The sequence below is a fragment of the Cyanistes caeruleus genome, chromosome 19 (genome assembly GCF_971803275.1).
Source record: "Cyanistes caeruleus chromosome 19, bCyaCae1.hap1.1, whole genome shotgun sequence".
Classification (NCBI taxonomy): Eukaryota; Metazoa; Chordata; class Aves; order Passeriformes; family Paridae; genus Cyanistes; species Cyanistes caeruleus.
The window spans coordinates 8490007-8514754 of record NC_141719.1 but is presented as its reverse complement, the minus strand read 5'-3'; the positions used below and the strand labels follow the sequence as shown (position 1 = coordinate 8514754).

The 24748-nt window shown below is 39.4% G+C and overlaps 1 protein-coding gene across 8 annotated transcripts in view; it reads right to left on the bottom strand.

Annotated features, from left to right (window-relative positions):
• HELZ (helicase with zinc finger) overlaps positions 1-24294 on the bottom strand; it is an 86661-nt gene extending 62367 nt beyond the window's left edge. For 3 of the 8 annotated variants that reach the window (XM_086857502.1, XM_086857505.1, XM_086857507.1), the window contains exons 1-4: positions 23920-24294; positions 6894-7121; positions 5082-5118; positions 1659-1783 (exon numbers count right to left, since the gene is read on the bottom strand). In XM_086857502.1, coding sequence (XP_086713628.1) covers positions 1659-1783; positions 5082-5118; positions 6894-7103 — 372 coding nt within the window. In that variant the 5' untranslated portion in view covers positions 7104-7121; positions 23920-24294. Of the gene's footprint in view, positions 1-1658; positions 1784-5081; positions 5119-6893; positions 7122-23295; positions 23343-23919 lie in introns of all 8 variants that reach the window. The other 5 variants (XM_086857501.1, XM_086857503.1, XM_086857506.1 and 2 more) reach the window with 4 other exon arrangements.
• Between the last annotated feature and the right edge of the window lie 454 nt (positions 24295-24748).

Here is a 24748-nt window from a genome sequence, read left to right as displayed (position 1 = left end):
ACTGCATAGTCAAGTACAACTGAAGTAAAAATCTTTCAAAACTGAATTTATGTGAAATACATAGGTATTTGTAACAATTTCACACTCTTGTAAGACAAAATGTTGATTAAAGGAATCCAGACCTGTGGGGTTTATTTCAATAATCTCTTGCAAAAATTTAATTAAGTGCTACAGCATTTGTTAGACTTCTCCACATTCTGACTGTGCTACTGAACACGAGAAATTACTCTTTGCTAAAAACTTACACACTTAACAAAACCCACATTTAGGCTTTTTCCAAAATGATTTTTCACTTTTTCAGCAGAAGGCTGAAAATTGAACTTGTTGAGCTTAAATGTATTAGAACAAAAAAATGTTACCAAGAATCGTTCTCTTAAGCCACTGGGGAGGAAACTGGATGGATTCCAACTCTTCAATAAATTCATTCCAAAACTTTGTTTCACTTCTTTCAGACAATGGCACAGTCAGTAAATCAGCTGCTGATTTTAATATTCCTACTGAAAACAACTGTGTCTAACAACCTAAAGCTTGTAAAAACCTCTCAAACCCTGCTTTGGGATGACACTCTGGAACTCCATACAAAGGTACCTTTATTTGCACAACAACAGCTCAAAACAAGAGCACTCCACATTCCCTGCAATAAGACCATTTTACTAATTTTTCCTGAAGGCAAGTTTCCTTCAACCTCACCAGGAATTTTTCAATGAAACATTTTTTCATTAGAAAACAGCTAAACAAAGAAAAAAAAACCTTTATGTAAAAATAGCCAATGGCCAGGGGGAAGGGAATTCAGGATACAAACCAGACAGACAAACAGAACTTGCAAAAACAACCTACTAATTCAGTTAAGCACCAAAACACAGGAGACAGGATCCAACCTCAAGGTAAGAGGTTCTCCTGCAAGTTTCTGATGCCACACGTTCCCCTCAGTCTGACCAAGCTATGACCATGTTTCTGGGTGCATTAAAACCAGCAGTTCATGCTGATGAACTGCCTATTTAATCCAGATTACAGAAATTAAAAGGGCACCATCCTTTAGAGACTTATATATGTCCCTAATTTTCCCATATAAGTAGTCACATAAAAGTCAGAAGTTACTTACATGTCTGGGTTGTGAAGCATCTTCACAAGTTTTAACAGTTCAAGGGTAATTTAGAAGCTTTGAACTCAAACCTTTATTGCCATCTTGAAATGCAAAGCTTTTTTTCTTTTCCTGAAAAGCTTTTTATGCTGTCTTACAACTTATCATGGGCCAGTTATTTAAAAGTTCAATCAATACTTTTTCTGCTTTAATGGATAGAATTCCTGAAGTCCATAAAAAATGGGGTCAGGTACAATTTAGAATAAGCAAGCAAAAGTTTGAGATTTATATTATTCTTGTCAATCACACTAATATGCAATTTTACATTCCCTGAGGATTCAGGGCCAACAGTGAAAAAACTTAAAAATCACAACAACTCTGGAACATTGGTTATGCAACAACCTGGCATCCTGATAACATATGTGTGCCCATATATTTATCTTTTCCACACCAATCATTTTTGTTGCAACCTGCCAGTGAAACATATGTCGCAAGTTTGTTATTAAACAGATTCTTTAAAAGAAGGAAATACAAAACTGATTTTTTAAACCATGTAGATTGCAGCAAACCCACTTACCAGTGATTCCCCCATCAGTGATTTGGAAAGAACATTAGACACAATTTGCAGCTTCCCTTTGAGATGCATGCAGCAGAGCACTGCCCGGAGAGATCCATCGCCCTTGGCCAGCCCCTCTCCCAGAACTGCAACACAAATCAGCCACTATTACCCTCAGCACACCATCCATTTAAGTCATATATACAGTTTTCCTTCACACTTAACAAGAAAACAAAGTCTGAAGCTCAGGTTAAATCTATGGCTTGTTGGATGTGAATATAATGTGCTGTTGTTGTCTAACATTAACTTGGATCTTGTCTCCCACCAGCTAATAAATGCTGCACAAGCTGAAGAAAGGCTGTCATGTTTACATGCTAAAATAGACATAAATTAAACATGGGAAGGGTAAATTCAAATATCTGACACAGACACAAAGGACCTCCTCTCATGGAAAGGGTAAAAAAGAAATAGCAACCAACACAACCTCTCAGTAACACAAACATGCTCAGGAAGATCCATTCATGCTCACAAAACACATGCCCTGTCGTTTCCAAAAATAGCTAACCCTCCTTATGGGCAATTCCTTCTCCTCTAAAAGGGCTTTTATTTACTTATGCTGCAAAGTGTGGCATATAGGAACGATTGTCTGAGCCCAGTAATTTACAGGCTCCCTGTAACAAAAAACTTTCTGAATATTCCTAGCACAGGATCAGCAGTGAGCAGTGCCAAACAGACACTTTGTGAACACTTCCAGCACGGACAGGATTTATTTCATGATACAGACGTGCTTCAGACAAGCTGCAACAACACTTAATCACATGTATTACCTGTCCAGAAAACAAAATGCCAGAGTGACTAAAAAGCTTAGCAAGCTAAGTGTGTGAATTGAAAAGAAGGCTGGACAGTTGTTTAAAATTAAGGAATTATAAAATAACTGTTATTGCAAGCAACATCAACATCTGTGTTTATACTGCTACTCATGCAGATGCAAACAGCCCCTCTTAGTGCTAACAGGAATTTCACATTCACCACAACTTCAGGATTACATTTTAGAATAATAAATCAAAACTCCTCACTCAACATTCACGTCATTAACAGAAACTGCATGAAAGACTCAATAAATAAATAGTCCCACAAAACATTTAAATAAAAACAACTAGGAATCCCTTCAAACTGCAATGGTAACTAAATCTATTTTTATAAAGTGCCTCAAAGATTGGTCTGAATTCACCACTCTGATAGTACAGACCACATTGCCAAAAATAGAACTTACTTCCCAAATCAGAAGCAGAAGCACCAAAAATAGCTTTAACATGTCTGACAGCTTGCTATTTTAATCTCAAAGATTAAATCTCCAATTATTATATCTCATATCATTATCTGCATAGTATAACCAACCTAAAGCATACAGTTGCACAGAAAAAGTTGCAACACATTAATCACTATCTCTTGGGAAAGATTTGTGGAATAATTTAACAGATTTTAAGTTATCATCATTCCCAGTAACACTGCAAGCAGCATACTATAAAGAACATGTAAAGCTATTCCAGAATACACTGATCATTCAGGTTCAAATAAACCCATCACAGCTGTGCAACATGTCAAGTCTTGTAAAAAGGCAGAACAGCAGCTTGAATAAAGCTTTTCCCATTACAAAAAGCCTGTGAGAATCAAGTAGTCCATGCTAAGGCTGCTTCTGCCCAACAATAACCCAAACATAAAACCAAAACTAAGACCTTCTGGAATCATCAATGCAGATACTCTAAATGTCAGGTGCTGGGCTACAATTGATAACCACACATCACAGAGAACCACAACCAAATCATTCATTCTTATAGTCATAAAAATATGGGGGGGGGGGGGGGGGGGGTGTATATGTGTATATATATATTTATAAATACATACACAGTATTTTTATATATAGACATAAATATGGCATTAGTAAGTTAAATTTTTTTATATCTGGAAAATCATATGTGCAGAATATACTGACATGAATGAAGTAAATTAACATTAATCTGGGTGCTATTTCTTTGTTAATTCATATACATTTAAAGGCTGTTTTTTCTATTTAATTTTTAAAAAGACGACAGAGATCAATGGTCCTATTCCACCCACTTCTATGCCTGTCCAGTGAGAGATGACAAGCAGTTACCATGACAGCTCCTTTGAGATACTGATAACTGACACACACACCCCAAGAGAAAGTTCCACAGATAAAAGTCACCCCTGTCCCCTATGACAAACCCATCAGAGCTCATAGATGAGAACACTGTTCATTAAAAACAGCATTCTCCCTCCCACCCCTTTAACCATCTTTCAGCTTTCCATATGTCTCTTGCTTTTATCTGCCATCATGAAAGACAACTCTGAAGTTAGAATATTACACCCCTCAATAAGCATACATCAATAAGGTAAAAGAATTTTTTTAAAAATATTAGACTATTTCAAGAATGGTACTGATTAAGTGACAAACAGACTCTTTTAAGGTATAAAACTTTAATTTTACACCTACAGAAAGCAAGTTTATTTCTCTTAGTCGATTTTTACAGACCTTTACAAGCAGGCTGCAGAACCCCACAAATTCCCCAAACTACGACTTGACTATCAGTGAAGACAAACGCATTAAAAAAAAATCTGAAACAATACAAAACTCACAAACCCAGAAAGGAACAATTTAAAGATTATCATTGCTAGCACAGGAAGGTCAGAAGAGTAGATCACAGTCTGTGTAACAAAACTGTCACCTGAAAAAACTTCCTTTAACATTCAGGAGTTGTTAAAGAATTAAATTCAAAAGGTGGGATCTACCCACCTTTCTTTCCAAATCTAACTGATAAACTCTGTTCCAACACTTTCCAAACTCAGTGAGTTCTCAGTGAATTCTGAATAATTTGCATTATAGATGAAAAACAGAGGATTAGGAAAGATGGTTAATTCCTTCAAAAATACCCCAACTGAACAAGCAGTGACACATGAAAGGCTCGACTTTAATGTGACACAGGCACATTTGGAAGCTTTAACAAACGTGCATCATCTTGATTTTCTCTGAACTAAGTCCCAAATGCAAAGCAAACTATCCACCATGTCCCTGGGAAGAAAGGCGGAACAATCAGCTGTCTTTTGTTTTTACCTTTGTGAGAATCCTGACATTATCAACTCTTCCTACATTTGTGCACTAAAATAACTATTAGCCAAATAGCACCACTGAGCCAAAGACATGAGCCCTGGTACTTGAGCTGAAAAATAGTGAGATCTCTCTTTAAAGAAAAAAAAGAAAACAAAAAAAAAGCAGAAAAAGTATTATAAAGCAGATACATAATTTTAAATAAGAAAAAAAAAAAACACTGTTAGCAAACTAACAAATCTGGGCATCAGTTTTAAAAATTCAGACAACTGACTGCAATTCATAACACTATGTAATAAAAAAAGAAATAAGCATACCATGCCTACAGTCTTCATCTGCTTGCCCATACTTTTTCTGAAAGGTAAAACATGAAAAGTTTAAAAATAGCATTATTCCAGTTAGCATAAACAACTACATGCTTGAATTACAAGTTTTTTAAAACTTTTTAGAAACCATTACCTTGTCTTTTCCTGGGAGGAACATGTAAATAACATAAGTCACATGTCAATGATAATATAATTAATTCTTAGGTTGCTGACACTTTTCTCAAATTCTCAGTTAATTCTTAAAACACTGACTTTTTTTTCTCAAATTCTCAGCACATGGATATTTTAAAAGAGGAGCCTGAATGGGCAAAGGTGTGTGTGTTATATGTTTGTGGCTGGCTCACAACACCTAGAAAAAATTATAAAACTTAACTTTTCGAGACACTGTTTGTCTTTTAATCTTGCACCAATATAGTTAAGCTGAAATTTTAAGATTTGCACATTATTTTACTGTCTTTTCAGTAGTGATTTTAAAGATTATTTTGTTTAGTAAAACAAGAAGGAAAATTTGGATTGTTTTCCTAAGACTTCACGTATCTGTATAATTCAAGCCTTTATTGGAAGGTTTTGATTTCAAGTATTTTTCCAAAGTCCCTGCAGACTCACTGCAATAATATCATTACAATAAACATCCAGATAGGTGCCTCAGAGGATTTTAAAAGAGTGATGTCAGAAATTATTAAATAATCCAAGCACCAATCTGCATATTGTCTTATGGAAATAATTTTGAGAGGTCAAGTCTGTGGTAACACAACTTCTATTAGAAAAACCAACCTCACTTATTTGTGAATCTCTTCCCCTGCAGAGCCATAAGATAGGTCACTTCTTCATCTAAGAGGTTTCCCAATTCTTGTTTTGCACACTGAATAGTTCAATCCACATATTTATTTAAAGAATGCTTAAAAACACTCCCTCAATCAGATGGGCAGATTTATCTTAAAGTTGCCCAGCAAGGTCTTGTGACTTGGCCAAACTTTTTCCACCTGAGATGAAATTTCTCCTACTCAATACATGAAGATTTGGAGTGGACAAGACCCCTGTAAATCTGTAACAGCATTTCAAAAAGGTAAGAAAAAGCAGGTTGTAGGTTTATTCTTAAGCACTGAAATGTCCTTCCCTTTAAGAAACTGTAGCTCTGATGCTTTAAAGGAAGGACACAACTTTGGCAATGGGGTCACCTGTAATTCAGGGTTATGCCTCTTGCTTTGCATTTATGAACCTTTACAAGACCCATATTCACCTTTCCACTAAATATTTGCCAGAGTCTAGAAGTTACATCTTTCACCAAATATGCTCTAGTCAAGCCCTGGAAAGCTGGGATTAAGCATTAAAAGACTAATTTTAGGCCTTTGCAACTGGAGGTAAAGCAGGTATGAACAAGCTACCTAGATTTTGGCATTTCTTAACTTTGTTTTTTGAGTATTTTTATTTGTGGAAACTTTAATTTCATGCTCTTAAAAGATAAGGTAATTTGGTATGTAATTCAGCATATGTACCCTAAACCCAGCTATTTTGCCTTCCTGGAATATTTTTTATTTTTTTATTTATTTTTTTTTAATATGTTCAAAGTATTTTTCCTGGTTTAGAAAACTGTGATTGAGACCCAAACCAAGAGGTTCCAACCCTGAAAAATAAATGGATCAGGCAGAGCTACAAGACAGAAGCCTCATAGATGCTATAGCAAGATGGATTCTGTGGGCAGAGCAACATGCCAAAAATTCTGAGTTGTATTTAAATCTTGACAATACAAGATATTTGACTTTTCTTTCCAGTTCACTAGATACTATAAAGAGTCACACTCACAAGTTGTAAAAAGGAAGCAATTCTATACAGAAGAGTCTCGATTTTGATGCGGTCGAGTTCTGCCTGGCAGGGCTCCGGGAGGTGAGCTGGGGGGTACTGGCTGAGGGAAAGGAGAGCCTCTGTGCAATGCTTCACTGCCACTTCATAATCCTGCTGCTTAAGGGATTCACATGCTTGTTCACATGCCTTCTCTGGTCTTCTGTCTGCCATGACTCAGGGACAGAAATCCTAGAGCGGGGGCAGAGGGGACGATAAAACGTTGGTTAGCTGTGGAATGGCACTGACAACTTGCCAACCAACTTCCATTCCCGTCTCAAGGTGCTGCATCACATCCCCCTCGTGCTAGGCCAGTCACATTTCCTAAACCAAGCTTCTCACTAACTAATTTCTTCCCAGGCTTTTCTCCATCGCTCCCAGCTCTCGGTTTTGATTCTAATTCAAGAAGGTACTTAAAGCCCACGACAGATTGTAAGAATGTAAGTAGGGGTTTCAAATTTTAAAGTCAGCATGGATTTAAGCAGAGGCTTTTGGGTCTTCGGTGGCAGCACAACCTTTGCTTTGGACGGAACAAACTCATCCCTTAAGTGCTGTCTCTGAGCCTGCAGCCACGTACTCCTCAGCACCTTCTCTTCCAAGCACTTCTCACCTACACTCGGCAGGAGGAGACGCTTCCTAGGGGTGAAGCACAAGGATGGACAGGGAAGGACACCAAAGACCAGGGAGTCAACAGCAAACAAACCACTTGTCTCTTCTTTCTGCTGGCTTAGCTACATTTATGGCTGAGAAAGTCTAGATACTCCTGCCGCAACAACACCCTAGTGTTGGTTCTTAAATAATTTTGTAGTAAATATTTCAGGGAGACTGAGACAGTTATAAAAAAAAAATGTCCATAGATTACATTACCTGCCAATACACTAAGACAATTGGATATCCACATCTGAACCACCAGAAGAGCAAAGCACTTCTATAATCCCTGCCCACATTCTCCCTTCATTGACATTTAAATACATGATACACATCCCTAGAGACCCTGAACATTAAAGCTGACTTCACAAAAATGGGTTCTGATACCTGAAAGAGGAAAAATCTTAAGAGTTCTCAATTTTGCTTTGAGCAAGCAGCATATTGTCAATATTTGTGATTAGAGATCAACTATTACAATTGTCTCAAATAACTACTTTTAGTCCACTTTAAAAATCCACTGTTAAAAGTTTTCTTTATACTTGGTATTTCAGATTTTCAACCAAAGGTAAAGTAACTTCAAGAATGTAAAGTCAAATAAATGCATTTTCCTCATATGAAAAATAATCCATTATCCCACTTTTCCCATTAACACATGCCTAAGCCAACAGTATGAAGAAATGCAAACAAGTCTTTTCATATATTATACAACATAGCGTTCTATTCTTAAATTTCCATTCAGTATCAAAATAATTACATAAAGGAATACTGATTTTTTTAAGATTTAAACCAGCTTCCCTTTCACAAAACTAACACAAAAATTTCTCATATACAACAACAACAAAAAAATCTTCTCTAAAATGAAGGAATATAAGCATGAATATTTTGCAGTTATCCTGGTACAAATCTGTGACGTGTGCCTCTTTCTTAATAACAGCCTTACAAAATATTACCTCATTCATCCAGATAATTCTTTTTCTGCTAAAAATAAGTCCACATTTTCAAACAATAGGAACAGGCAAGTAGGTTTTGCATTTCCATACATATGAGTAAATTCATTCATGAGGTAATTCTATTAAAGATTCAGCTGGATCACTTAAGCACATATTTTCAATTACATAAATGTTAGTTATTCTTCAGCTGTGTATGCAAGGATCTTTTCTAGATACAACTAAAAATTGCACTGGTTTCCACTTCACTACCATTTTAGGCCACCGTGTATTTCACAAATCAAGGATCTGCTTCCACAGTGACACAACAGTTAATTGATGTTTTTCTCATGTACATTCTGTTTTCTTCCTAAGGGACTGAAAATAGAGGACTCCATGAACTCTGCTGTACTTCTGATTTCCTCACTTCCTGGCTGACATATAACCAAAATTCCTTTGACCAAAAGGCTGAGCAGAGCTTCTGTGTGTTTATTCCCAAAGAGCTGATTAAACACAGATCCCATCCTAAGTGACCTGGCTAGCACAGCTGACAGATTTGAAAGCTCTTCTCCCCCAGCATGGCACCATGTAAAAGACAAAGATGTTCTTTATCAATTGCCTTTTGCTGACTGGTGGAGAAATACAGAACTCATCTGTTTGAGAAGCTGGGTTTTACACATCCAGCAGCGCCCACATAATTTCTTTGGTCAATTTGAAGACTCCAGAGCACTTCAGAGGACATAACTGACCATGAGCAAAATCCTGTGAATTAAGTGGAAGCAAGAGCATTAAGGACCAAGCTGTTGGTTAACTGGCTAAAGTGAATCACACCAATGGTATTTCAAATATCCACCAAAATCACAGTGCATGGGACACATTGATAAGGAGGCACTGCAGTGTAATTTGTTTCGAAAAAAATCAAATTATAACAAAACCAGTATGTGGACAACATACGGAAAATGATGCACTCAGGCTCTCAGATTTCATTTCAATCCCATCTATAGCCATACCTGCAGATTCAAACATACACATTTATTAGATATTTGTGCCATTTACTTCAGACTCCAATCCAGCTCTGGACTATTCCTTGGAGACATCTGACTTTTCCTGCTGACTTCAGAAACCTTTTTTCCTAGTTTTGGTTCCCTAAATCAGCAATGAGATTTGTGAATGTGAATGAGCTGGGGAAGGGGCTGAAGTGATCAGGAGCAGCTGAGGGAGCTGTTGGGGCTCATTCTGGAGAAAAGGAGAAATCAGGGGGACCTTCTCAATCCCTATAATTGTCTGAAAGGAGGTGACCAGGTGGGGGTCAGGCTCTGCTCCCTGGGAAGAAGTGACAGCATAAGTGGAAACGGCCTCAAACTGCACCAAGAGAGGTTTAGGTTGAACAGGAGGAAAAATTTCTCCACTGCAAGAGTGGTTAAGCACTGGAATGAGCTACCCAGGGAAGTGATGGAGTCACCATTCCTGGAAGTGCTCAAAATACAAGTGCACTTCACAAAATAGTTTAGTTGTCACAGTGGTATTTGGTCAAACGCTGGACTCTACGTTCGAGGTCTTTTCCAACCTTAATGTACTCATAGAATACTTCATTAACATTCATTAACAGCCAAGGAGCGAAGGTACTTGTCAAAAGAAATTTATTTTCTGTTCTACACATATCTTTATTTTCAAGATTTCAGGTATAAAATAGGAATTTCTACATTCGCTCTAAAAGTAGAATTTATTACAGATTAGAACTGAAAGCTGAAGCGTCACAAGCCCTGTACTATACTCCCAACTCTCTTTGCAAAACTGAACAAATTCCTTATGGGCTTCACTTCTGTCTCCAAAACTGAACCTAAAATACTAACATGTAACAGAACAAACATCAGGATTATTCATTTTCTCAAACAGATTTGGAAAACCACACGCCAAATGAGTTTTAAATTCAATTCTGAGAAATAATTTATCCTCTACTGAAGTTTAACACATCTTCAAAATACTGAAGAGCCAGTAAAGAGGCATATTCTCACTATCTAAAGTTGCATATCTAAAATGGGTAGACATACCTAAGAAATTATATATATAAATATATAATCTGGCATCATACTTTGTATCTCAAAAAAACTCCTGCCCTTAAGTACAAGAGAACTTACTGAACTTGCATTTCATTGAAAGCCAAATTTTACTCAGCTTATCTTCCACAAAATATTATTTCAAAGACCTGTTAGTTCCAACTGGTGTAACTTAAACCTTGGTGGCTTTTACAACTAGCCATGACATTTTTTTCCTCCTACAACTAATGATTTTCAGGCTCAATATTCCTAATGAGTATTCCACCTTCTTGCCAAAGGGGTTTTGTAAACAAACATGGAAAGAGTAACTAAAATCCAATCTCCAAATAAAGCTGCACATTTCCCCTCCAGAGCTGCAGAGGGGGCTGGAAAAGGCAGAAGGGACAGCTTGAGAAGGAAGAGTGATAAACAACGTGATCCACACAGTCATTTATTTCCAAGTAAACACTACGCCTGCTTGGTGCACAGGAGGCTCTGAAGAGCTACTCCACAGTCTGATGAGTCCAACTTCAAATTAAAAACGATGTAGGAGGAGAGAACATCATGAACTAAAATTCCAGCGTTTCACGGCAGTTTAACTCATGACTGTGCGCTTCCATGCTCCACATCTTACTGATGTGTTTCATGGAATCAAAGGGTCCATACACTAAGATAATAATAAGTTAAAGCATGTGACAGTTCCTAAAAAAATTTCAAACAGATGCTTTTTCAATTCACTGTAAAGCATCTAGCCAGATAACTCTCGCTGTACTTCATAAACAAACAGATTAGAGGGCACAATGCTGTTCCTATTAATGTTACTGGCAAAATTCCCAATGTCTGCCAAGACAGAAGGATCAGATCCAAGGTCTCGCATGCCAAGCTGACAAACAGTAGACAAGTCAGTAAATATTTGCATATTTTAACCAAACATTAACATCTCTTGTAAAGATTTATGCTAAAGCAATGATGTTCAACTTGCAGTCCTACAGTGAGACTGGTAGGGATTTACTGTCAATTGAATTTACTTCAAGAGCCACATCCTGGGAATCGCAGAGTGAAGCAAATGAATGAGACCCATTGCCATGGGGAACATGCAGGGGAAGAGCCTCTCCAGCTGCCTCCCATTACAATCCATAAGCCTTCAAACAGTTCTGCTGAGGGAAATAAGCTCAAAATATTCCTTGCCAAGGCCATTCAGCCGTGTCCTCCTGTTAGCAGCCCGCTGTCCTGCGGGAAAGGAAAGCAGGAGATGGATTTGCCCTTCTATTGCCTATTGCGGTAAAGCTGGTGCAGGCTCCAAGAGAGAGCAGGGCAGGAATTCCACTCATCCTGCCCCTCTCTACAGAAATGCAAGCTCTCTGTTTCCCAGTCCTTTGGGATTTTTCAGCCCATCTCACAGACTGGAAAGGCTGGCCACCAAATTGGAGAGAAGTTTTAAACGTGTAATGAATTCAGGCAATACTCAAGAAAAGACAGCTGGTTTATCAGAATTTCCCAGCAATTCCTTTTTTAAGAGCAAGAAGAGACCTACTAGATTTATTTATGAGGCTGATTGCTCTGTCCTTCCTCAGTAACTTCTGAGCTTCAAGTCAATTGGAACTGAATTCCCCAGAAGTCTGAAGGGTCTTGAAGATGCTGCAGGTTTCATGAAAAATGTGTAACAAGACAGATAACAGACCCAGGGAAAGGTTAAGTTATAACTCAGCCTCTTATTGATACCAAGACATCAGTTGCCCCATCAATTACTGCCACGTGCTGCCATTTACCATCAAGAGCTGTAGCGAAGTGTCACTCACCAGTGAAAGAAAAGTCTTATTTATTTTTCTTGCCCATAACAGTCAATGCCATAGGCTGCATTCATCAGCTTAACTGCTCCAGGATCCATCCAATAGTCTCCAGGCTTCACTAAAGCAGAGTTTCCAAAATTTTTAAATTACAGACCCAAGCAGTGCACATCCCATCCCCTTCTCAAAGCTGTTACTGGTAAACTGAGATGTAAATAATTCATACATCAAAAATTTGTTATTTCCATAATATATTCAAGTAATATTTGGGAATTCATAAAGTTGGTATGGCTACAATCCCTGTGATTAATGGTTTCCCTCTCATTCAAAATTATCAAGAAAAAAGTGACAATATCCTTGAGTTTATACAGGTATGGAAAGATCAGGGGTTTAATCTGAATTAATATATTGAATATGACACAATAAAAAGCTAGCTACTGTGAACATGCCAACATTACAGTCAGAAATCACAGGCCACTGGAATTCAACTATCAAAACTCTGCAAACAAACTGCATGTGACTCCACACACTAAAATAGGGAATGGTACATCTGTCCATATTATAAAGTTGCTCTGGCATCTCTTGTGATCCCATCTTAAGGCAGGCCTGAATCTCTGCATGTCAATTGGTTTTGTATTATTACCAAATACCACTAAAATACCTTTAGATCAGTAAAATAAAATTAAATATCTATTTATTTTCCTTACCTATTGTGGTAAAATAACCCAATCTATGCCTTGAGACAAAAAATAGAATAAAAACCCAAACTCCCTTTATTCAAGCCTCCAGGATGGAATAAAATAGAGCTGCACAAAATACAGAAATTACTTACAGAGACATATAGAAAAAAAAATTCACTTTACTAGTGTCATGACATACTCATCATAAATAATCCCAGTCTAAAAATTCATTTAATAAAATGAGAGTTGATAACAACAGTGCACTGTACCAACATAACAGAGTGGAAAAGGATGGTGCAACTTTCATACACAGGGTGCAAGAAAGAATTATATGAAGGGTGCTTTTGGCTTTCTTTTTTCTTTTAAGAAAAACATAACAGCAGAGACTCACGCACTCATTTATTGTAATTATGGCTGAAGTCTGTAATAGCAGTTAAGAAGTTCTCAGAAATGCACTGCACACCTTACAGAACAAATACAAAAGCCTCCACCCTTGAGAGAGGACAATCTAATCAGTTTTCTGAAGTAACTGAATTACTTTGGCTAATGTTGTACAACTCCAGGCAAAATGACCCTACTTTCAATTCCAAAAATGATGTTAAATCTGAAATGGAGCATACAGAATGAGGCAAGCACATTTCAAGGTTTTATTCTATAGTGTAACAGCAGCAAGAATCCTGCTCCAAGGCCTCTGAGGAACATGATATGCCTGTTTGGGGAAGGGAAAAAGGGGAAAGAAGAGGTTCACGATGGCCCTGATCACTAAATGCTTAGACTATCCTTCCACATTGAAAAATCAGAGACAGCACCATTAATGAGGAGGGCAAGTGATCTCTGGGCACATAAGTGAGGATCCAAGTCTGATCCTGTAAACATGAAGTATAAAATAAACACAACCACGTTTATTGAAAAAGGAACAAGAGCCTGTGGATGGTTTATCACTCACACAACGACACAGGCAATTGAGATTAAGAGCAAATGCCTTCTGCACCTGGAGCGTCTGCAGTCTTTAAACCACTTTACATACATCACAGATAGTAACAAGTTACATTTTTTTGCATGCCAGTTATGACTTCAGTGCAGACTACTAAGTGATTATTAACGCTTTATTACCTTTACTAATCTCTTTTATTTTCATTTTAGAAATAGCAGCAAAAGGACAATCTGTGCAGCCAGCAGCAGCAACACTCAGACATGGACAGACTGGCTATCTTTGGCCCAAAATCTGGAAATAACTCGTGGCATCAGCACTTGCAACCAACCTATCCACCACATCCCTAATACCTTTACATCCTGCCTTTAAAAAGATCCTTTTTTCACACAGCTGTCTGAAAACATCACCTGTCCTGATGAAACTAAGCTAAATACTTGGCAAGTCAAAGCACAGCATCTACGTGACATGTGCTGGTGCTGCCTGAAAGCCGTTCACAGCCAACAGATACAAGGTTCCTATTTAAACAAAGCAAATATATACATATATTGCATTCATTAACTTCACAGAACAAATATTGGGTTGTAAAGTTCGATACTCTGAGGTTGTGTGAGGACAAGAGCATCTGTACAAGCTTATGCTGGCCTCCTGTGTGCCTGCATTATTATGATATTGCCTTTAACTGTGTTAGTCACAGAGCACATTTTCCAAGGGCTACCTGGCAGAATGAGTGGGCAGAACGGAGGCTGCTGCTTAATGGACATCCAGTGAAATACTTCAGCACAGGGCTGAAGCCTTATTTACTGCATGCTACTTAAATCTTACTTAAATGATAGCACTTGAATGTTTTCATTAACTTTTCAATAATACCTACAGTACTGCAACCAAGTACTTTATAAGAATTTAAAAAATATCTTTATCGTTCTGATGATATTCCCATTTTACAGAGAATTAAGGGAAGAACACACAAGGCAAAAGTTTCTATAAACTTCTTACATTTACATTAAAAGATCTAGAAGTGATTTCTCCCCCTTATGCTCTGCCTGTACTATACAGCCCTTTTACATGTCCAACACAGAGCACCTGGTGTCTGCAGAGTGACTTAGGGTATCCAGCATTCCTGCACATCACAACATGGGAAAATTCATTAGAAATACAGAAAATGAAGTGTAGCAAAGATGGGGCTTAAGTAGGATTTGCCTTCTCCCTTTTTGCTATTCCCTACTCCATTTCAGTAACACTTTCTAATTTATGCAGACAGCAAAACTGTATTCCACCGAACAACTGTATTAGCATTATAAAATAAATCATATGTACCCACACTGCACAACCTCCCTTCTATTTATTTCGAATACTAATAGTTTTCAATCTCCTTCTCCTCATTCAACCACCCCCATCTCTACATTTATTGTACATAATTCTGAAAAAATATCCATTTTGCACCTTCTGTTTAAATCCAGTCACTGCTTCCTCTGTGATGCAGGAAGGTAGAGCTGGGAGGAAAGAGGAACTTGGTATCAGGAGAACAGAAAGGGAATTTTCTGTGCTCTCATTTTTGTCCAAAATCACACCAGGGAGGAACACAGGAGCCCCAGCATTCAAATTACAGAGAAATCCTGTTTAGCTGAGGCTGAAGCATGTACACTGCAGAGATTATCTTTTACATTTGTACTTAATGCTGATTTGACCAACACTGAGGAGATTTTCACAAGGTTGATCACAAGTACATCCTTGGCAGAAACATTATACAATAATACATCTCAACTTTTCACAAAGCAGCACTATAGGTCATTAGATTATTTCTTTTCTAATTTATCATGATCACAATAAAATATTTGGCCCAATTTCTAGAAAAGATAGAATCATATTGGCAGAACCTTTCTCTCCTCAACAGCACCCAAAAAGTAAGACTATGAAAGACACCTACCATGGGAAATTTCAACCCAAATAATTAAAATCTGGCAAGCAATAACCAAGTGAAATGAAGAGTATGTCATAGTAGGCATCAGGTAACATAATGATAGGTGGTGCTTCTGCCCCACCTTAAGTTTTTGGCTCCTTCATAGAAAATCTTTACGTAAACAATCTTTCATAATAACTGGTTAACAACAGGAATTTGTACACCATATAACTCTGTGTTCACACTGCTTTTTGAGAATAGAGTTTCTCACACTTACCCAAGTTGAGGGCATTTTAATTGAAATATTGTCCCATGGTTACCATTTTATCCCCATAACAACATCACCAATTACTTACTTTTAAAAAATGCATTAGAAAAGTAATTTAATCTTTGCTTCTCTTAATGAAATTTGCCAGAGAAAAACAAAGGGAAGACTCAGCACTGCATGACCAGCCAGCTCTCCATAGAGCAGCACCAACCTACAGGACTCAAACCCAAACACATTTCTCAGAACAATATCCATATTCTAAAAGCTGGTTTAAACATCATAATCCACAGCTTTCCAAACTATGCCTCACTTGTGTCAGAACCTCCCTTCTCAATACTTGAATAACAGAACACAGCCTTGTTCCTTTCTCTACACTAGTGTTTAGTAATAATTTTGACCAAAAAATGAACACTACTCATCTTAAGGACTTACCCAGTCCTTCAGTTCCTAATATTATTCTCCACTGAGTCATAAGGTAGTGCCAGAAGTCCTCTCTGAGAAATGTCTGCTCTATGATATACTCACATCTGTATCAGTGTGACTAAACATGTGTCACCTCATTTTCAAAATGCCAAGCAAGTGCCAAACTGTGTTCCCAAGGAATGCAAAGGGGAGTCAAAGAAGATTCCCAAGCATCATTTCAACACAGGACACATATCACTAGATTTACAAATATATTTCAAAAGTTTAAATGCAAAAACACATCACAAATTTTCCAGTGCTCACTGAACCTGAACTCATGCAGCACTGTCTGCAGAGAACACTTGACCATAGTTCATTTGCCAAATTCACCAATTTAATCAGTCTCAGAGACAGAATCAAAATTAGCAGTTCCTAACCCTCAGTCTCATGTTCAATTCACAGCTTCATCTAATACAGCTGTATTTGGATTTCAGAAATAAAAGTGTCTTTAAACTAGGAAATTATTTATCACAGCATATTCCCATGTCAAAACCCATGCAAACTCTTCCCCACCCCCAGCAGCTCAGCAGTGCCAAAGCTCAGTGGTTCAATCCACATTATTTTCTCTTCTTAACAGGATATTGTAGCAATGCTGAAACAGTCTTCCCTCAAATGTCAAACTTTCACTTTCACACAAGAACTTCTCCACTCCTGACATGCCCTGGATACTGCAAGGCAACACCCTCCTGGGAGCAGATCTAGGTGAAAAGCACAGCTTTGATCCCTAGGGCAAGTGCAGATGCTACAGGTATCTATCACAGTTTTACAGCTGGAAAAATGGGGAAAAATAAAAATCCCAAGTTCATTTGCTGTTTGAGATTCAAAATATGAATCACTCTTTCAATTTGCTCAAAAGCAAAAGATCGTAAAAAATATTCATGCTGAATACCAGGTACATTGCACAGGTCACAAACTGAGCACAGGAATCAGCCAGAACATTGTGGCACAAAACAGGAAAAATTTCTTTCAATATACCTCAGCCTTCGTTGCAGCTTTATAATGAACTTTAATTTATTATAGTAGTGAATAATACTGTGACTGAGTTTTTTGTTACGCATTTACACAGTGCTTAGCACAAAAGGGTCCTACCGTAACAGATTTAATAACACAATCATGCCACCCACAGATCCTCCAAACACATCTTTCCCCAAACCATGTCTATTATGTAACTGTACATGGTATTTTTGTGCGCAGTTTTGAAAGTTCAAAGCAGTAACTAACCCTCCACCTCTAAGAACTGCTATCTTTGTTGTAAATTACCTTTGAAATTCATTTTTACATGACCGTGCTTCAAATAGTTCAGTATAATATAGCTAAGCCTAGTTTGGGGAGTTGTCTTTTAACTCTGTATTTTCATTACATTAACCTTTCTGCATGTGGATAATGCTTTTATCATGTCCCTGTTTCCTCTCCTCAAATGCCTGACCATGGTAGTAGCACCAACAGGTTCAATTTTTAGACTCTTTCAGAAATAGAATACGGATTCCCAAGTTCTCCCCTCACAGCAAACCCTACACCACAATGTGTATCCAGAACACATTTCCCAATAAAACTCGCCCTCCTCATTCCTTTTGAAACAAACATTAGTGATTCAGTCACGTATTTGAAACTCCACTCAAAGAACTGCATCAGCAGGAATGAGCAACGATCCTGCTGTGGTTAACAGCATAATCCTGACAAAACTTGGGAAGCAGAGGACGGGTGTCTAGCCCAGCCAAACAAATATAAACAAAGCTACAGCCAAGTAATATCAGTCAGTTCAAACGACAAAACAAATGTCCTGCACCATTCCAAATGTGTGAGTGTCTCAAGATATGGCCAGAGCACAGTTACCTCAAAACCATTAGCACAAACAACTATAATCAAAAACATCACTGGAATAAAAGACCCACAGCACTGCGTTAGCACTGATTCCAAAATATGCAAAAAACATTCCCCTTAATGACCTCCCCATGCAGATAATGAGAGAAATCCAACAAATTCTGGCTCCCAAGATAGCAGAGGAGTAGATGCAAGGCAGCTATCGTGGCTGGTCCAACACTATTTGGGAATCCCAGCTGAGGGGGAATTTAGTTGAAACCCATGAAGGAACATTACCTGGGAACAGATGCCAACTGCCCATCCCTGTCCCTCCAAAATTACCCCTGGATAAAATTAAATTTTCACTTAAAAAGAAGAGATTACCATACATGAAGTGAAAAGATACATAGGGAAGAGTTACTTTACACGCTGCCAAAACCACTACACTTTTCATTTGTGGCATTCTTCATTTATGATGTCCACAAAGATTTGTTACCTTCTTGGTTTGCTGAACCACTAAACATTTTCCACCAAATTAAACACTCGTGCTGCATTACTAACAACCAAGATTCTCAAAAACAGCTCATGTTACAGATTTCCTTCTTGCCAGTGGGGTCTGAAGGGCTATGAAAGACCTTTTAAGCATATTTAAGCACCATAATTTTTAGTGTTTTGATGAATACAGTATTTTTGCTATATATAACTATGGGGGGGAAAAAACCCAGACCGTGAAATTCACAGACTGAAAGATCATTTCTAAGTAACACTTACCCTAACTACCATAAAACCAGCTCAGACGACTCCACACAGTGCTCACATTTCTATCCTTCACTTCCTGCCGCTGCAACATTCAAAATTTCACACCAAACACAAACCTACTGTTCTTTTTCTTCCAATATTTCATCATTACAGCTCCAAGAATCAGTAGCCTTGCTACTGCTTACAAACAGAAGTATGAAACTTATTTCCCCAAACCACACATAAAGCCCAAGATTCAAAACATTCACCTCAGACACATCATTCCTCATGCAAGTGATATTTCCCAGGACTAACAGCAACAAATGGCAAAACAGCTCCCAGTTACATCTCCAAAACATATCCCCACATAACATCACCCTCAAAACTTCTTGCTACCAGCTTGGCAGCACTGTGTATCCACTGCTGCTTGGAAAACCTGTGTAGTTCAGTGCTATTAATTCTGAATTACCTTCCTGCTAAGGTTCAAGCCTTCTAACATCTGACAAGGACTCCATGCCACTCACAAAATCTCATAGTTGGTACTCATCCGGACACAGTCACCACTCAAACTTTGTAGTCATGAAATGGATCCTCTCAGTGTAGTAAAACTACATTTAAGGTGGAAAATGATTGAAATCTATCATTTCTTATCTGGCTTTCCTGTAATAAGCCTAATTTGGTAATATGGAGGACTCTGAGAAAAAATAACCAGAAAATAACCAGTACATTTCTAATTTACAACCATGAATTTGCATATTAAATTATAGAGGAATATTTGAGTATTACGTTATAGCCCCATTATGTATCCTTTAACTTCAACTGGCAGTGCAATAGAAATGCAACAGAAAAACAAATTCTCACCCATGGGTAATCACAATATCATTGCTTAAATTCCCAATCCCTTCTTTTCCTACAGTAATATTCACTTTTCTGTGTTTCTCAGACATGAGTGTTGCTTCTCTTGGAAGCCTCATGTTGTAAACATTCGTGTGAAGAGAAAAGCTCAGTAAGCAAAACTGTTTTGGAATAAGGAACCTGAGTCACATATCAGTGTCACCATAACGAAATCCCCAGAAGCTGGCCTGTTCCTGTGGAGCAGCCTCTGACCTTGTAGACTCCAAATTTCCCTGTCTATGAAGCTTAGTTACTTTCTCCCACCTCAAAAAAATTGGGAAAAAAAATGTTTATTTTCCCAGTCAGTATCTCCAGAAGACTAAGCATTCCTTCAGAATTTTTTTTTTTAATTCCATACCAATGCTGTGTGGAGACTTTTGAAAAACCAGCCTCTTTTAAAACATTCTCTCTTCTTTGTTGAAAAAGGATGGCAACCACAGAAGTCTGCACTAAGAGGAGGAAAAAAATCCAACATATAAAGTACCATGTCTTTAAATATATGTCATTGATACATATAAACACAAGTGCTGCCTTGCTGCCAAAGGCCATGGAAGAGAGAGCAAGACAAACAAGAATGAAAAAGGAAGGTCTTGTTTGTTCTGAAAATCTAACTCATAATCTTTCCATTTATGGGGTAAAAAATACATGTACCATATACTGAAAATGAAATTTTGCCACAGCATCTCAGCAAAAGAAGTAAGAAAGGATTCAACAGCTGCAATACGAGCAGGAGGGAGGGTTGCGATTACAAAATGTGGAATTTCCCCCCCCATGATGAGCCACTGGCAGTGCTGCACAGAGAGGAACACAGAGAGATCTGCTTCCTTCCAGGAAGAAAGCTTCAGCAATGCCAGCAGAAACGTCAGGACAGGATTGAAGCTCGCTGGGATTCTTGGCCTACTGATCCCCCAGGCAGGGGAATTCCAGCTGTCCAACCACTCTATCCCTAAGCTGGAGTGTGTCACACCACCCTTCCTTCTCCTGCTCCAAGCCAGCTCCCACAACTTTCCCCAGTTACTGTCAGGCTGTACACAGGGGATGGATTTAAATTAATTCCAAAGACTTTTTTAATTTAGATTTCACTCCTGCTACCAGACCTGTGAGGTCCCACTGACCTCAGGAGGGGATGCCAGTGAGGTGAGAGATTCAAAGGCTTTAATAACCTGAATTGCTCCAGCAACTGTTTCTGCCATTACTAAAATGAAAACACCAAGAATAATGTTCAGTAGCAAATATAAGATGGTAGTAAATAACAAATAAAAAGAAAACCAAACCAACACACTAGAAGTCAGAAAGAATATCCAGCTATAAATGCAAAGGACATTTTACTAACAAAAACAATTGCCAGCAATGGAGAAAAATGTTTCATCAGACTATTAAATTAACAGAGCTAGAAAACAGTAGTATTATTTCCCAGTTCCTACATGGGCTCTTTCATCCACAGGCATCAGGACTCCTTACCAGTCAGCAAGATTCACTATCCCTATTTTAAATTCCTTCAAAAGGAAATACAAACAGGTGAAGTGATTTGCATCAGGCTCTCCACATCTCTCAAGCACTAGACCTGTACCCTATCCACCTGGGAATATCCCCTCTTCAATCTTTCCAGACACTCTGACTCACATCTTTTGAGATGAGAATTTCTCTACAAATCCAGCCTCTGAGCAGAAGTTCTCTCCAAACCACAGCCCTTCTTTTACAACCAGATCTGCTCACACTGATCCCAAAGCCCAGGAGGAACTTCTCTGAAACCAGTGAGATTTCACAAAGGAAAAGGATCCTCCATGACACATCAAGAAGCAGAACTGGGACAAATTAGAGAATAAGATGCTGCTGCCACATCTCCCTTTAAGTTTTAGTCTGATGGGAAGAGGTAAAAACAAGACCCCAAACAAGCAAAGAAAAAAAATCCCAAAATAGACAAAAATACCCCAACAAAATCAGCAATTACAACCTTTCAAGCCTTTAAGCCTTTACTTTAACAAGCCTCTACTACAATAAATTCATCTGGCTCACCTAAAAAGGCACTGTGCCTGTATGAATTAGAAGAGGAAAAATGCACACTGTACATTTCGTAAGTCAAAAAAAATCAGAGGTGAAGAGTGATAAAGGAAATGTCATTTCAGCTAGGAAAAATAAAGAAGTAATTTCTGCTTTCAGAACAAATTACAAAGAGAACTCAATTTATCAGTAGTAACACATAAAATGTTCCTTCACTTACCAATAAACTGCTCTGCTAATTAAAGTTCAACAAAAAAAAGCTTAACTCAGCTTCTGCCACTCACAATTTCTGTGCTGTAAAAGCCAAGGCTACCAAAGTCTGATTCCCTGGGTCTGCACCCCAAGGAGATGGAGGGAATGTGGTGGCCCCTCATACACTTTCACTCCTCTAAGTTTTAACTGAATGTTCAAAATCAGCTCCTCCCTATAGCCTGCCCAGCACTCCCAGACAGTGCCCATCACAAAAGCTTTGCCATTAAAAAAAAAGAAAAGGAAAAAAATGGAGTTTTCATTCACAATCTGCTATGGCTCAAAAATACTGACACAACCAAATTTAACACACATTATTTTAAAGCCTCCCTGTTCTACCTATTAGTCTTGGAAAAGAATGTATACTTGCCATGAATCACTTGCTTATTTTTTTTATTTTCTAGAAAGGAACATGTATTTTCTTATATAAAGAATGGCAGGTAACATATTTTATCCTTTGCCTTGCTTCAAACACACTAATTATTAAGAACAACATCAGACAATGTCAACAATCCAAACCATCCCAAATAGAACCAGACGTGATGATACACTCAATCTGTCAGTGGGGATATCCATTTTCAGGGTATTTTTCTGTCTCACAACTGAATTCTTTTATTTTTTCAATGAAAAGTGAAATGTGTTATTTTAAAACTTCCTGTCAAGCTCACTGTACCTTGGATACAATGCAAAAATCCTGTTACCTTGTTAACTCTTACTCATTTTGTCATTATCTGGGAAGCAGCCTTGCAACTGTTTCCCCTAGTTATTTCTTAATTTCCATCAATGATAAGTTTAATCATGTTACTCCAATCAAACAACAATTGCCTAACAAAGCACTGAAACCAAAACAACTGCACTCCTTTGGAAATTAACAAAAGGACACCTTCCACCGCAGGAGGGGTAACAGATCTTTCTCCTGCCTGGGGATTTGTCCTAAAAAGATACATATAAGTGTCTGCTGGAAGGGCTGTATTGCAATGTGCAGTGGAAACTCTCTTGTTTTCAGTTTCAGAGCTGATCCAGGGTATAAAAGCTGCTCTCAGGACCTGTGTTAAAACTCCCGACTCCACTCCACTCTCCCTGCCAAAGCCTCCTGCAGAAAACAAAAACATAAGCTCATCTGCCCACCCTTCAACCGCTCCGAGGGGGTAATTTTACAACAGCTGTTAAATTCCTCCAATTTGTTTTTCCATCCCTCAGCAAACCCTACCTACCCCATTTTTTTCACTTCTATTTCACCATTGTTATTTCCTGGCCGTCTCTCCCGTCCCCTCCCGCCCCGCCCGGTACAAAAACAAAGCTGCCTCCCACACCCCCTGCATCCCCCCCGGAGCACCCCCGGCTCGTGCGAGGCATCCCCGGCTCTCCGGCCCGGTCCGTGGGCCCGGCCGGGCGCGGGGCCGCTCCGCCCGCCCGCGGGCCCCGGGGAGCGCGGCGGCGCCGGGGTCCGGCCGAGCGCCCCGTAAACACCCCGCGAGCGGCGGCCGCCGCAGGCCCTCCGCGGACACAGGGCCCGCTCCCGCCGGCACCGCGCGGCCCCCGCGCCCCGCACCGCCCGCCCCGCCGGCCGCGGGGCCCCGCGGGTCCCCCGAGGGCGCGGCGGGGCCGCGGGCGGCCGGTGCGGGCCGCGCTCGGTGCCCGCGGGGGCGGACGGGGAAGTCCCGACTTACCTGTCATTACTTTCTACGCCATCTTGGATCCACTTGTCAACGTCCCACAAAGCATTGTGGGAAAGGCCGGCCCTCCCCGCGGCCCGGAAGGCGGAGGGCGGCGGTGTGAGGGGACGGGACGGGACAGGGACGAGAATGGGATCGGCAGCGGCATGGGGATTGGGACGGGGACAGGAATGGGATCCGGGTGGGGCCCAGGACCGGGACGGAGATGGGGACAGGGTCGCGCTCCGGGATAGGGGATGGGGATGAGGATGTGGACCGGGACCCGATATCCCCTCAGCCCGGCGGCCGCTGAAGCGCAGCCCGGGATCCCCTCACGAAACAGCGTCCGGGGCCACCTCCGCTCCACCCGCGCTAGAAACCGACTACTTCGAGGGGGTTCCGTGTTTTCTTTATTTTTTTCTCTTTTTTTCCCCTCCCCTTCCCTGGGCTCGGAGCGCGGCTGCGGAGCCCGAGGGTCACTGGCGGGACCGGTACCGGCAGGCGGGGGGGCCGGCCAGAGCCGGACACAGAGCCCACCCCTGAAAAAATCTTAGAAATTACTCTTTCTCATGGTTTTTCTACTGCATGAGTTAGATTTTTTTTTTTTTTTTTTTTTTTTTGTCTGTTTGGTTTGGGGTTTTTTGGTTTTTTTCTTTTTTTTTTTTTTTTTTTTTAAATTATTTTCCTGTGGCTTTTTAAAGTTCTTCCCTCAAAGAAATTTGGGGGAGGCCGGGTGCGGGTTCCGAGGCTGTCTAGGAGCAGCTCATGCTGTCACCGTGTTTTCCAAACCCATCATCCTGTGCTGAAGGACTGCTCATGAATCCAGAAACTGCTTTGCATAACA